The sequence below is a fragment of the Dioscorea cayenensis genome, chromosome 8 (genome assembly GCF_009730915.1).
Source record: "Dioscorea cayenensis subsp. rotundata cultivar TDr96_F1 chromosome 8, TDr96_F1_v2_PseudoChromosome.rev07_lg8_w22 25.fasta, whole genome shotgun sequence".
Classification (NCBI taxonomy): domain Eukaryota; kingdom Viridiplantae; phylum Streptophyta; class Magnoliopsida; order Dioscoreales; family Dioscoreaceae; genus Dioscorea; species Dioscorea cayenensis.
This window is the reverse complement of record NC_052478.1, coordinates 21,180,450-21,194,926: the sequence shown is the minus strand read 5'-3', so window position 1 is coordinate 21,194,926 and position 14,477 is coordinate 21,180,450. Positions and strand designations below refer to the sequence as shown.

Sequence of the window (14,477 nt, the reverse complement as noted above, 5' to 3'; positions counted from 1 at the left end):
TAAAAAGCTAGTTGATGGAAGATTTGAAATTGGTGCAGTATTAAATAAAAAGGTTTAAATATTAATTAATTATACAACAAATAATTATTATGATTTTCGAGGATAAGATTTTAAAAATTTTAAAAATTTAAAGTTAATAATGAGGGCACAAATTAAATTTTGAAGTTATTATTTACGCAGTACATAATTATTATTGTAATCATAGTGAAAAAGTTTTAAAAACTATATTGATTTAACTTGGATGATGCCCCCAAATTTCGGGGCCTAAATCAATATTTTATTATTATTTCAATAGTAATTTTCTAAAAATACCCTCCGACTTTCTTATTTAAAGTAAAGTATTAAAAAAAAAGTCTCTTAAGGATCGCTTCCAAATATTTATTGTAATAAACAATTTTTTTAGAAATAAAATAAATAATTTTATCTTAATTTTCATAGTGGGGATAACTATGTTTATATGAACAACAAATGAGATCAAGTAAAATGAATTTTACATCAATTTTCTCCAATATTCCACATTTATTCATTGATTTTTTTATCCTTTTTAATACTAATGGAAGGAGCATGAACATGGTTGTGAGATTTGCCTTAATATAATTATATAAAACTTTTTATATATATATATATATATATATATATATATATATTTATTTATATGTTTGAGTTGTTTCCATGCAGAGCTCATGAATTAGAAATGACTTTTACGTGAGAAAGATTTTATTTATTTTAATTATGATTAAATATATTTTAGTTTGTTGTCCATTTAGTCAGTATTTTTATATTGTTCTTAGTGATCTTTTTAATTATTAAATGTCAGGTATAAGTACTATTTTTTAATTATTTTAAAATTTCTTTATCTTGATTTAATACATTAACAAAGAAAAATAATACATTTAATCAATTTAACTTTTAAATTTTGAAAAGTAAATGTTTTTTTACTGCAATTTTTATTGGAAAAATATGACCTTTTGTGAAGATTTTTTTTTGGGAGTCATGAAATATTCAAATTTGTTGCCTCCGATCTTATTTTTCAAGTGTAAACTTTTTATAATTTATTAATTTTTATTTATAATTTAGTTTTTAATTTTTGTTCTATTTAATGTCATTTGAATTACGGAAAATAATTTACATAGAATTTTGTTTGTAAAGTTCACGTGAAGTAATTGTGTCTAATCCTTTTTTTAGGTTGCCGATTGAATAATGTGCCATTTATTAATTAAACAATTTTTTTAATACAGTTTGAGAACTTCAATCAATAAAATTTAAATAAAATAAAATAAATTTAACAAACCAAAGGCTTTGTCATGGATTAAAACATAAAATTAAATCCACTAGATTGATATGATAAGATGATTATGATTCAGAATTTATTTAAATTAAATTTAAATAAAAAAATCTTTTATACACTAAAGAATATGAAATTGAAAAAATAAATTAAAAAAAAACATACATTTAACGTACATGAATTCATATGTAAATTTAACTTATATATCAATAACTCTTATCTGATTATTTTAAAATAAAAATTATCTCTAATTATTCGTGATTTTTTTTTATTAAATAACCCCCACCCCCCCTTTTTTTATCTCGCATTTTAGATCGGATTATATTTGTAGAAAGCAAATAAAAGAATCCGGAGAATCCAACATGGAGAACAACTATAGCCTCCCCTTTTTCGGGTCCGACTTTTGATCTTAAGAATGCTAATTTTAAAGTAGTGTTTGGATTGAGGGAGTGATATTGCTCATGCCCCCCAAAATTGGGGGCATGGTTAATCTTCCCTTTTAATTGTACCAGCCACACTTTTGAATAACAAAAAATTATTTATAACATAATTCCTATACATATTATAATTAAATCATTTTTTAAATTAAATATCGGTAATTAATTTGATTTGAGGCCATTAAATATTTAATTAGTAATTAAATAAAATATTTTTAAACAGATTTATGAATTCATATTAAATTATGAAATTCTATAGGGGACATGCAAGTAATTTCCTCTACTATTAATTATGTGAACTACTGCATGCAATCAGAAAGAGGAAGAATACTGAAACCAGAAACAGCTGCTAGTTGGACAAGAAAACACAAAGCTGTGGTTGTATCATAAAAGAAAAAAAATGGAAAATTTTAACAGTATGAGTTCTCCTACATTTGCTTGTCAATCTCATTTGTGCTTTAATTATTCTTCAATTCAAACAAGATCAAAGTTAACAAAGATCTCAGCGTGAAACATCAAATCAAATTATCAAACCTTCAAGGACGAGGGGAATCAAGAATACAATTTCCAGTCACCTAAAAATGTTTCAACACTAGAACAAATTGTCTAATTACATGGATGACGCATCCGGTGATCGATTTCATACAAGGAAAACAGTATTCTAGTGCTAAAACATATTGCGCTGATCGATCTTGCCTATGTGCTTCCATATGTCAAGATAATTTAAAGTTACTGACTTACTGTCAAACTAATCAAAGAAAACTGCCCTGTCTACATAGAAGGTTTACCACCACAGCAAAGTTCTTCATTCCAGCCATCAACAAATTAATGTTCACAAATACAACTTTAGCTACAACCATTTTAGATGTTCTTGCGAAAAAATGCCTGGTTATCACACCAAAGATACCAAACAGATAAAACTAAATGCTTGATAGATAAACTAAGAAAAAGTTATACAACATAAAGAGCTTAAAGTTACCTTGTGAAATCCATCAGGAGTCTCCAATACTTGATACAGATACTAATCCCGAAACTTGTTAATAAGCAAAACAAACAGCAAGAAAACATCTTAGCCTGTTCTTCACTTCTTCCTCTCGCCTTTGTTGAAGTTCTTAAAGTCATTAGTGGATTCGGCAGTATTCTGCTTCTTCATACCCTTCCTACCACCATGTCCAAATTTAGATTCTCTATGGTCCCTCTTCTTATTCCATCCTTGTTTTTTGAACCCTCCAGACCTATCTCCAGGAGCCACACCCGGCCTCTTCTTCTTAGACCTTTCAAAGCTATTCCCTTCATCAAAATTGAAACCCGGATCCTCATCTTTCCCTTTGGCAAAACCGCTTTGCTGCCTCTGCTTCCTCCACTTCTTGACAGATTCAATGTCTTCTTTCTTGCGCTTGGCCCGCTCTTTATTCTTCTGAGCCTGGACCTCTTTCGCAATCTTCTTGGCTTCTCTTGCCTTCTTCCTCTCCTCAGCCTCCTCAATTTTCTTCTTCTCCACCAAGAGCTTGCTTTTCACCTTCAACATGTGAGTATCCGACTTCACCATTTCTGCATAATAGTCTGGAGGCCTAAGAAAAGGCAAGCCAATGGATTGCAGATTCGCAAAGGCCTTCCGTGTACCATCCAATGCCTGAGTGTAAAACGCCATTTCACGAGCAAGATCATCTTCAACATCAATATCCGCTGCTTGCTCATGATCAATAGTTAACTTATGCATCCAATCCACATTTTCCGGCCATGCTATGTCTTCAAGCTTCTCCAAAAGGCCATCTTCATTATACACCACATCCTTTGAAGGTTCCTTCAATGGCACCAATTCTTGCTCAGAATCAGATTTCGACTCTAATTCTTCTTCAACATCACTCAAATCATCTTCATCCATTGTTTTATCCTTCTTAAATGCACCCATTAAAGGCTGAAGAGGAAACATATAACATATAAATCAGAAGACATGCAACTAAAAACTAAAATTAACAAACTAAATAAGTAAATAAGGGATAAAAAACAGAGGAAGGCTTTAATCTAAGACTAAAAGCCTAGAAAAACAATATATAAAAAAACCAAAAATCAATGATAATAAATGACTAAACAACATTGAAATTAACAAATCATGCGTATAGAGTTCGAACAAGGTTTTAACATGTAATCAAAGACAATAAACCTTGGAAAGCCACAATAAAAATCTTTATCTGATGATTAAACAGACAGTTAAAGATAGATTTCAGCAAAAATATGAAACTTTTAGGACAAATTTACTTTCAAAATATAAAAAAAAACAAAAACAAAAATCTACCATATAATTATATTTGTTCACCTTTGACAAAAAAACAAAGGAGCAAGAAAGCGATTAGAGACGAAATCAACTACAACATGAGAAGAAAAACAAGATTGCTCACCGGAATCTATGATAATCTCCTCCACGGATTGGGACCGCCGGGAAGATCAATCTAGGGTTTAAGAGTTTTTCTGAGAAAGCCCTTCAAAACTTTTTATAGATACTTCATTTTGCATTTACAACCCTGTTAAAGTTATAATTACTTTTGAACATCTATAAATATATATACATAAATATATATATATATGTACATATATACGAGGACATGTAATCTAGGGACACCAGTCAAAATATGTTGGATCACCATCCATTCATCCAACATCACCCACATCCCCCCCTCTATTTAAATTCCAATCACATGGCTCTCTCGTCATTTTGTTTTTCTTATTTTTTATCATTTACAGACACCATAGATGATGTTTAGTATATATATATATCATCATAAAATAAAAATTTAAATTATGCATAAAAATTTATGTTTGACTCCATAAAAGATTGAAATTTGATATGCAGATGCCAAAAATCATTTGATTTATTAGTATTGGATCCTCTACAGAGGAGTGTGCAACCGGCTAAAAAAAAAGTTTCAAACCTCAACTAATATAAGTAGAAATGGTTCAAGTCAATTCTTCTTGCATCTTGCCCATATTTTTGTGTATATATCTTGTAAAGATATTTATATGTTTTATTAATATTTTTAAAAAAATAGGAAAGTAATTTCAGTATTTTTTGGGGATGACATGTAAAAAACCTCTTATTTTATTACAACACAAACTCTTTATTTATTTATTTACATAAAAAATATATAATAATGTTTTGGGGAAAAAAATTTCCAGTTTTCCTTTTCACTGCTAATATATTTTTTAATAATTAATTAACCAAATCAAAATTTTCAAAATTTCGCATAAAAATAAAAAATTGATAGCCCGCTGCAGCGCCCCGTCGATCTCAAGCTCTCAAGCTTCTCTTTCAATGGCCCCGGAGCCGGAGAAACCTCCGGCGAAGAAGAAGACGGCACAGAGGAAGGGCATCGGCGGAGATCCCTTCGAGTTCTGTGATGTTTGCAACCTCAACCACGACCATGGCCGTCGCCACAAGTACCTCCCTTCCCATCTCCGCGCTCTCTCCTCTCTCTTCTCCCGCTTCCATTCCAAGCTGTCCGACCTCCGATTCTTCCTCAAAAACCCCGTTCCTCTGCGCCCCGAACACTCCGCCCTCAACCGCATCTGGTGCGTCTTCTGCCGCCTTGACATCCAGGAACTTTATAGCCTCTTTGCATGGTAACCCTTTTTCTCCTGTTCTTAATTGTTTTAGGGTTTTTCTGGTTGTTTTTTAGGGTTTTGAATCTGTTTGTTTTGGACTGGTTTGTGCTTTTAAAGTGAGAATGCAATCGAACACATGGCGGGTGAGGAGCATCTGAAGAATTTGAAGAATTTCTTGTGGAAATACGGGGGTGGGATGGATCGTGTTGATTCGTTTAGGGTTTCTGAGTCCGATCTCTCTAAGGTTAGGGTTGTTTTCTGTGACCATTGGTTTTCTTTCCCTGATTGGATGCCAAAACTTTGCTAGATTTTTTTCTGTTTGAAGTTTATAATTTCTTGGTTTTTGGTTGGATTTGTGAGCAATTTTCTGAGCAATTGTTGTTTTGGTTTTGGGTTATTGGATATTTGGCTTTCCTCATCCTTTTGTGATTTGAGATGAAACTATTTGTGCTGTAAACCAAGTTTCTGTTTTTAACTCTACTGATTTGTTTTTGTGAATTGCTTAAACTTCTTTATCCACTTTATGTTGTAACACTTGCTGATGATATATTGCTAATTCATATGAACTTATTGTCAATAAATGATTGGTTTTTTGTTGATTATTGATGGTATGTTATTGATTGATTAACATTCAATTTGCAGTGGAAAAAGGAGTGTGAGCTGTCGAAGTGTGTTGCTCCATTGTCAGCCAGCAAACATCCTATTGGACCAGTGCCCGGGCCTTCTAAAGATATCCAATTTGAACATGAATCTGGCCATACAGATAGTTTTGACAATAATTCTTTAATATCTTTTAATTCTAGCACTTCTCTTAATGTTATGCCTTTACAAAGTCACACCTATCAAGAATATTGGAAATGTTTTCCAGAAGGTAGCGAAGCTACCACAGCTCATGCAGCTCCTATGTTTGCTAGTTCTCCATCCCTTGGTGTTCTGGGAAGTGTGAGTCTTCCGAGCACTCGCTTGCAAGGGGTCTCCATGAATGACTCTGGTTTGTACTAGTTCTTTCTGTTTCCCTTTTTCTTTTTTCCTTTTTTTTTTGTGGTTATTCATTTTGGTTAGTCATCCAACTTTATTATTTCTATCGCTCTGACATGTTTGTGCTGAATGAAGCTTATAATCCAGGTAACCAAGTCCCTTATATCAGTATAAACCGGAATGACTTAGCTGCTCATTCGCTACCTAGTGGAGAGGTATGTTGCTTACTTCACCATATGTGTTTCAATTACAAAATCAAAGCGTGGAAGGATGTTTCATTTTTTACATTGTTAATGCTATCATTTTTTTCCCCTTTTGCTTTCCAAATTTGTTTGAAATAATTGCAATTGGACTATCACAAGATAGAATCTCCGAAGACATAGTGGGATACAAAATTTGAAGATGTAAACTAAAAGTCTAAAAGACTTGTTTAAAGTTGAACTTTTGCCCGCCCTTTATTTTCCTTATCCTAAGAATACTTTCTATTGGAAACATGCTAACTTTTATTTGACACTATCTAATGTATCTATCATATAAGTGTGAATTGTTTCATTTGCTCATGTTAGCTATTGGGTTGTCTGAAAAAATGTATTAGTAATTTTTAGCGGTGGTGATGCTGTATGTTGACGGCAACGTTGTATGCTACCTTTTATTTTGAGGTCTACCGAAAAGCTGTTTTGCTAGTACAAAAATACGATTGTGAGGCTTATTTTTCTATTTTGTTTCTCATTCTTTTTAGTATAATGAAGTCATATATCATGTTATATGAACTACTTTCCAGACAGACTTTTACAGCTAAAAGGTTTTGAAGCAAAGCAGGCATGAATTTAGTGTTATAGTTTGATTAGTTTTAATTTTTTGTTGTTTACATGTTTCTTGTTAGTAGTCCATCTAATTTGAAAATATTTCTGTGGACCTTATTTTTCTATTATCTAATCATTCTTTCCAACTGATGAAGAAGATATCTACAATGCTATATGAGCTGATACTTTCATGATATATTTTGAACGTTGAAAAGTCTCCTTTAATTTTTAATTAAAAATAACAGTGAGTTGTAGATGCATTTAGAACTTCCACATCAATATTGTAAAGGCTGTATCAAGTTTCTTTTAGCTGACTGCCATGGTAGATTTTGGGTTAGAGTTGTCTAAAATGGGAAATTTGTTTTCCTCAAGTCCAAAGTTGGATAGCTATTATTGTTCTGATATATTAGAATAGACAAGGCTACATTGTTTGTATAGTCTGTATACTGATGCTGCATGCCTGTCCTTTTGTACAGAGTGCTTGTATATTATGAAAAATTGAGGTGTTGCATTGCCTATATTTGCTGATCATGAAACATTAGCACAATCACTGGTTACCCATTGAGGATTTGCATATACTCTATGATGATTATATCAGGACAACGGTTTTTTGTCTTATCTCATACTCCTTATCATAATTATCGATTTCTATTGGAGCCGCTTGTATATAATTTTGTCAGATTGTAACCAATAACCCTGATATACTGAATTCTGAAACCTTAATTCTGGTTACTTCCATTTTAAAAAGTCTCTATATTCCCCTATTATATTTGCATTGTGTATATCTTCATTTATAGTTTTCTTATACATCTGCCTCAAACATCCTCATGCCATTGATCTCTGGTACATTATATGACTATTATGATCAATCATCTTTTGAATCAAAATGACTTGAGATGCATATATCCCCAGTTTTAACTGTCCTGAACATCCTGGACAGTGGAGACCATGGGAGACAAGAATTTTCTGTGCACATGGTGTCATGATATTGGTAGTTGGAACGATTCATTGCTCTGAAGTTCATTCGATCTGTTGCCTTGAACCTTCTGCTCTAGTCACAAGAGCATTTGCAACTGAAAATGAAATAACATAACTTTGTTTTTAGAAGCATGATTTGTAAAGTTATCCAAAATCTAGCAGCATCTTATATATTTTTTTTATGTCTGCTTAATAACCAGCTTTATTTGTTGCTCTTTTACACTGATGAGTGTATTGATTCTGTGTTACAGGACCAAAGAAAGTTCTCTAGAGATAACAGTAACAATGGTACTTGAGATCTTCATAATGCTGACAAATAATCTTCCTTACTTTTCCTCTTTATTTTTATTAAACATCACGTGAATAACATTGTTTTTTGTTCAATTGGCCTGACACAAGTCTTGATTTTTCACCTTCCAGTCACACAGAAGCTCACTCGGATACCTTTATGTTCAAATGGTAATCTAGAAAATGTTCATACTGGTGGTGCTCCACCCTGGTTACTCTCTAGTGAAGAAAATGATGTGAATCTGGCTAGCAAAAGATGTCTACTGGATAATATTGGATCCAGTACAGCAGCTCAGAATGGGAGGTCAAAAAAATTGAACCCTAAACGGGTGGGAGCAGCGTGGGCTGAGAAAAGAAGGCTTGAACTCGAGCTGGAGAAGCAAGGAAAAATAACTCAAAAGCCACATGATGCTAATTGGCTACCTAATTTTGGAAGAGTTTGGCAAGCAGGCACACGCAAGGAATCCAGGAAAGAGTTTGAGAAGGAAAAGCGTGAATTATCCGAAAAGGATCAGCAATCAGACACATCTTTCATAGTTCAACCTTACTTAAGCAAGCGAATGGTAAGTCAGACAAATGTTTCATCTGTGATTGAAGTCCTTGTTTTGTTACTATATCAATCTTTTCAACAAATATGCATGCAAGTAGCATTCCATTGTTTGATTTTGAACATAAGCGTAGTTATTACTACTTTTTACAATTGTAACTAGTACTTTTTGTTTATTTGTTTGTTTGCAGAGAACTGGTTCATCTAATGCTGGTGCTGATGCTGATGCTGGATGCTAACTGAATTAGGAGAAACATGGATTTTTGCTGACTTACAATGTTAACTTGGTGAATTCTTGTATGTGTATACATGTTCAAGTTACTGATAACTGTAATTTCAGTTGTTTGTTCTTAAAATTTGACATTCCAGATATAGAGCGAAAAGTTAAAATCCTGATTATCAGCGTTAGCTTATAAGTTTGAAGATTAATTCCTAATATTTAATATAAAAGTGATATTATGTAGTTTTATTCTCATTAAAATCTCCACTGAAAGTTTAGTTAATATCATTATCATCAAAGAGAAATCAGAAAGTTTTAAAAAATAAAAAATAAAAGAAAAAGACATGCAAGTGAACTAAATCAATGGACTTATGGACCACGTATATAATCATAAAATAACAACCAAGCAAAGATAAATGAAAACGATCGCGATGGGACTCGAACCCACAATCTCCCGCTCCGGAGGCGAGCGCCTTATCCATTAGGCCACGCGATCTAATTTTCACTTTTGGTTGAAAAGTTCTTTTAAGAACATTAACGATATGCATTGCGTCCTTCCCTAAGGGCCACCAAATCTAAATAATATTTATAAGCAATGACACTCTTTCTTGAAAGAATATGTTCAGTTCACAGTAACCTCGAATTACATGCACTAATAAGAACTAGTCTGCAATTTTTTTGTATCAACATTGACAGCCAAAATGAGACCATTCACAGTTGTGTCTTCAAAATGTGGGTCAGCTGCACTGAAAATATATTACATGTGATGAATGTCCACCAAGTGCCACCACCAGACATTCGGTAATTTAAGAGGTAGAAACATGAATTCCATGCCTGTTTAGCTGGTAAAAGAAATGACGATATGACGTTTTTCACAAAATGATCATAAATCATGCAGTAGCTCTTTGCTAGGATAGTCGGTGACACACACAAAGACTCATTGTAGGTTGTTGAAAATTTCATCACTTTATGATACCTGGTTTATACTGTGGTACCTTGCTTTTGCCTACTCTTGGTTTGTCAGTTACCAGTGCATACATCTTCACCGCGAATAATTCCTCAGGAAGCCCTTTTTGATCCTGATATGAATAATTTACAGCAATTATCTCCAAGAAAATATTAAAACAAGCTCCAATAAGAGAGAGAGAGAAGCGAGATTTATCTGATTTCTTGTTTAATGATAGAAAGATAATTAAATGTTTGCACAGCTAGTAATTGGGATGAACCTTGGTCTTGTAAATGTACAGGCCACACTGATTAAATAGCTCTTTAAAGTATAAATCAGACCTGGTGATGCTGTTGTCCTCCTTATCTAAAACAAATCCTGCAGCAAAAGTCCAAGTGAATCAGAACAAACATATATAGTCCTAGATCAATGACAATATCAAACTCCCCTGACAAACTGATGGAAAAGGTGACTTTGTGTTCTCAATTGTCAAGTTCCACCATTCTTTTTTAATTTTTACTGAAACCAATTTTCAGTTTTTTTCTAAGCTTCCTCTAACCCTATCAAGTTGAAAATGGAAGAAAGGACAAGACATGAAGCAAGTTAAATTTATTTATATTTGTCCAAGAAATAACACTATGAGCTAGAGAAAAAGGAGCAAAAGTAAGATTCAGGTTAAGTTTGGATAAACTTATGCGAAAGACATTGTTTAAAAGTTATGTAGTAGCATAAATGCTTTCTCTGAGTAAGTTTAAAACATTTTTTCATTAGGGCAACTTATAACGAAAGCACTTCCATACATTTTTATTTTTCTTGTGTGGAACGCATTTTTGTCCATGAAGATTAAACCCAACCGTTTATTTTATACCTCTACAAGTGCTTTGGAAAAACCCCAAACCAAACACCAAAAAATAGACCTTTGCGTGCTTATCTTATAAAGTAAGTGCTTACCATTCAAAGGTCCAATGCAGGAAATATTTGTTATATTATGATCATAGAATTCCGAGTATATGCAGGACTTACACAGAATATTCAAAGTCATTACATCCTATCACATTAAAATAAAATTTATCTCAGATTAGCATTCCTTGGGGAAATTCTCATGGCCTGCTTAGGGTTTTCAAAATTGTCACAATCTTGGATAATATTCCATCAGAATGAAGTTCAATTATGAGACAAAAGATGACGTCATATTCAAATTTACCCAAAACAAAAACTGAAATGTTACAATTTATCTAAAAAATGTAATATTTCTTCTTAAATGAAACACAACTCCCAGATACTAATACAAGTCCTTGAGTGAAAAAAACCGCAAGTTCAGACAATCATGTAGTTTAATGAGGGTGGTAGAAAGACAAAGAAAATCAGAACCTTTCTTGCAACAATATAGCATGCATCTTCAGACCTTTATGTGGTTATAATTAATGCAGGAAAAAATGGATATATTTAAAAGAGAGAGAGCATCAGACCCTGCCGTGCAATATTCTCTTTTACAACAAAAAAACCATCAGGTTTAAGGCCCGCCTGTGCAACATACACATCAATCAATACAACATGGAACACAAATCAAAAATAAGTTAGCAGCTACAAGAAAATAAAACAGGAGAAATAGCTTTACTAAGAAAACAGTAAAGACAATCAAGATATAAACTTCCAAAAGTAAAACTGTTGAAACAATTATTGACCTTTATCATACATCTGGATTGGTACCAAAATATGTGTTCTCACTTAATTTTGTATCCTTATACTGGATATAACAATTATGCTCATCTCCAGGGAATGTTTTAACACCTTATCATAAAAAAAATGAATTAATCGTATCAAAAGTAAATTGCACACAGACTAAGGAGGATCAATAAACTTATATCAATCTTGAAATGCAAAATCCTAACTCTGTTCCTACATGCTGTATATGTAGATATCAGCAAATTTGAAAGAAAGAAATCATATATCACTCAATTTCACCAGAGAGGAAATCATTAGAAGCAAAATCATTGCCTCAGAACAAATCACCTTCACAAAGGCCACTTTCCATATTGATGGAGATAGCAGAACTCTCATAAGGTAAATAACTAAGATAGAATACATTATTTGATTTTTGAAAAATAATTATTCAGTAACAATATCACAATTCTAACAATTCTAAAGAACTGATCAAAAGAAGATCATGCTAGTTTATACACTGAAAAGACTATTATCACAACCATGCAGATAGCCTCCCTCGTCTACTTTATATCATTAGGATAATTGTTTTTCAACAGATATATGAGTGCAACTTCATTTGAAATACACTACATAAATGAGGGCCCTCAATCCCTCTAGATGTCAAAGCACGTCAATTGCAAACAAAAACACGTAATTATCTTTGACCTTATCTATGAGATCTAGAATGAAAAAGCACTAGCAATTGTTATGCAACAACAGAAACAACCTATGCAGTACAATAATCTAAAACAGATATGCCAAGGGAAAACATCTCATAATTAATAAAAGTTTCCATCATTCTTCCAAATTAAAATCTTTAGAAACAGAAAAAAATTGTTGCAGATGTTGGAATAGTTGCTGGTTGATAGCATAGAATCAAGTCAGGCAAGAGGCATTGATATAATCAAGTCCTCAAGACTGAAAATTAAATACCTTGGCTCGCTTAAAAAATGATACAAAATCATCATCTGGAAGCTGCCCAATACACCATTGAATCCAAATCACATCATATCTTCCAGCTTCAGGAGTAAATTCCTTTAATAGAAAACTGGACTTCAGCAGCTGCAAGGCATTTTAAGACGAAGCAAGGAGAATATATACACGAAAGAAGGAAAGCATATCAGACTGATAACCTGAAGAGGGACACAAAAGAAATTGACAGCCTTGTGTGTATCTATATCCATATCACCCTCAGAAGACAATTTTTCACGAGCAGCCTCTAGAAAATGTGACGCAGGTTCAACAAGATCAACCTGATTCAAGAACATTTATAGATGACTATTTGTGCCAATGCATGCGCATTGAAAATAACATTGACAAATTGCAATTTTGGGTATAATTATATGCAAAACATAAACATGCAAATTCATATAAAACCAAAACGAAATCATTCAATGAAAGCAAAATTCATCCAAAAAGTTTAACAATACAAATTATGCAGTACCATCACACACCTCATTAAAATATCTCAGTAAAAGATTTTTTGTAACCCTTCCTATTCCGGAACCGCAATCTGCATCATATAAAATCACCCAAAAAAAAACCATAATTCCTCATGTAAACAGTCATAAGAAGCCAAAGTTACTAAAAAACAAAATGAAAGGCAAACAATAATGCATGCATCCAAAAACGCTTAAAAGTTATATGCCATAACACCAAGTATAAACAGTAGAAGTGATCAAACATAGATAACCATCAAAATTATATTTCTCACAAACACTTTGGGAGGAAAAAAAAAACTATACAAGCTTTGATAGATATCACTCCAAATCGAAATTCCTAATTCTTAATCAAAACAAGTTCCAATCTTTTCTTATCCAAATCATTTCTAAATCTAAATCCACAGTCCTCAAATCAAGACACTAAAAAAAAAAATTCAATCCTTCTCATGCATATTCAAATTAAAAGAAAACAAAACAAAAAAACAAGGAGAAAGATTACCAAGAGCCACAAGATGCCGTTTTTGCTTGCCAAACCGATCAGCCAGCAAGGGTTTAAGAAAAACATCGCTCCCCTTCACGTCAGGCTCATTGACACAACCATAGCCCCCAAGAACTCCATCCACAGAAGCCTCCACACCCTAAATAGAATCCCAAAAAAAATCACAACAACAACAACAAAAAATCAACAAGAAACCAATCAAAGACAAAGAAGCAGCAATGAAGACGTTCTTAGAAACATTTACTTGCCAGTAGGCGATGCCCTTCCGATACCAGTCCCTGCGCTTGTCGCCTCCGCCGCCGCAGCAAGTGCCGTTTCCTTCTCCTCCAGCGGAACCGGTGCCTATCTCTAGCTCCCACATCTCACTAGCTTTAGCGAACTGACGGCCATCGGAATCCAATCCACTGCCGTCCATTGTTGCTCTCCGCCGAGTTGGGAGAGAAACGAAGCCCTTTTTGCTTTTAAACTTTTTTTTTATAAATATTGTAAAAAAATATTTATCAAAATAAGCATGTTCCCGAGGCTATTTTTTTAAAATATTGCATTTTTTTTAATTATATACCAAAATAAGTATATTTTAGATTAATTATTAAAATACGTAAAAAAGTACCATGCAATATACTTGTATGGTATTTTTTGCACATGGGTTATATTTAAATTTTCTTTTTAATTTTATAATAGTTTTTTATATGAAATTTTACATTTACAACCTTACAAATTCTTTAAATTAATTTTTTTTAAAACTCTTTT

At 32.8% G+C, this 14,477-nt stretch overlaps 3 protein-coding genes and 1 non-coding gene across 6 annotated transcripts; 1 reads left to right on the top strand and 3 right to left on the bottom strand.

Moving 5' to 3' along the window:
* Positions 1–2,494: 2,494 nt before the first annotated feature.
* On the bottom strand, positions 2,495–4,234 carry LOC120266310 (probable rRNA-processing protein EBP2 homolog). 2 transcript variants are annotated; one of them, XR_005538136.1, is made up of 3 exons: positions 4,122–4,234; positions 2,702–3,640; positions 2,495–2,607 (listed from the first exon to the last, which is right to left on the bottom strand). XR_005538136.1 is itself a non-coding variant. In XM_039273933.1 (2 exons), exon 2 carries the CDS (start codon positions 3,632–3,634, stop codon positions 2,804–2,806), a length of 831 nt encoding a protein of 276 aa, XP_039129867.1. In that variant the 5' UTR covers positions 3,635–3,640; positions 4,122–4,234; the 3' UTR covers positions 2,506–2,803. The 2 variants fall into 2 exon arrangements, 1 of the variants encoding a protein (XP_039129867.1); XM_039273933.1 differs by having other exon boundaries at positions 2,506–3,640.
* Positions 4,235–4,981: 747 nt separating this feature from the next.
* Positions 4,982–9,308, top strand: LOC120267599 (TITAN-like protein). 2 transcript variants are annotated; one of them, XM_039275276.1, is made up of 7 exons: positions 4,982–5,340; positions 5,440–5,566; positions 5,965–6,313; positions 6,448–6,515; positions 8,333–8,369; positions 8,502–8,932; positions 9,108–9,308. In XM_039275276.1, the coding sequence occupies exons 1-7, from the start codon at positions 5,033–5,035 to the stop codon at positions 9,153–9,155; spliced, it is 1,368 nt and encodes a 455-aa protein (XP_039131210.1). In that variant the 5' UTR covers positions 4,982–5,032; the 3' UTR covers positions 9,156–9,308. The 2 variants fall into 2 exon arrangements, with proteins under 2 accessions (XP_039131210.1, XP_039131209.1); XM_039275275.1 differs by having other exon boundaries at positions 6,436–6,515.
* Positions 9,309–9,559: 251 nt separating this feature from the next.
* On the bottom strand, positions 9,560–9,632 carry TRNAR-CCG. Its single transcript has one exon. It is a non-coding gene; the product is annotated as a tRNA-Arg (tRNA).
* Positions 9,633–9,712: 80 nt separating this feature from the next.
* LOC120267825 (alpha N-terminal protein methyltransferase 1) lies at positions 9,713–14,194 on the bottom strand. Its single transcript, XM_039275505.1, has 9 exons — positions 13,972–14,194; positions 13,728–13,866; positions 13,241–13,299; positions 12,920–13,039; positions 12,720–12,821; positions 11,552–11,606; positions 10,363–10,460; positions 10,113–10,215; positions 9,713–9,978 (listed from the first exon to the last, which is right to left on the bottom strand). Exons 1-9 carry the CDS (start codon positions 14,140–14,142, stop codon positions 9,848–9,850), a joined length of 978 nt encoding a protein of 325 aa, XP_039131439.1. The 5' UTR covers positions 14,143–14,194; the 3' UTR covers positions 9,713–9,847.
* Positions 14,195–14,477: the final 283 nt, after the last annotated feature.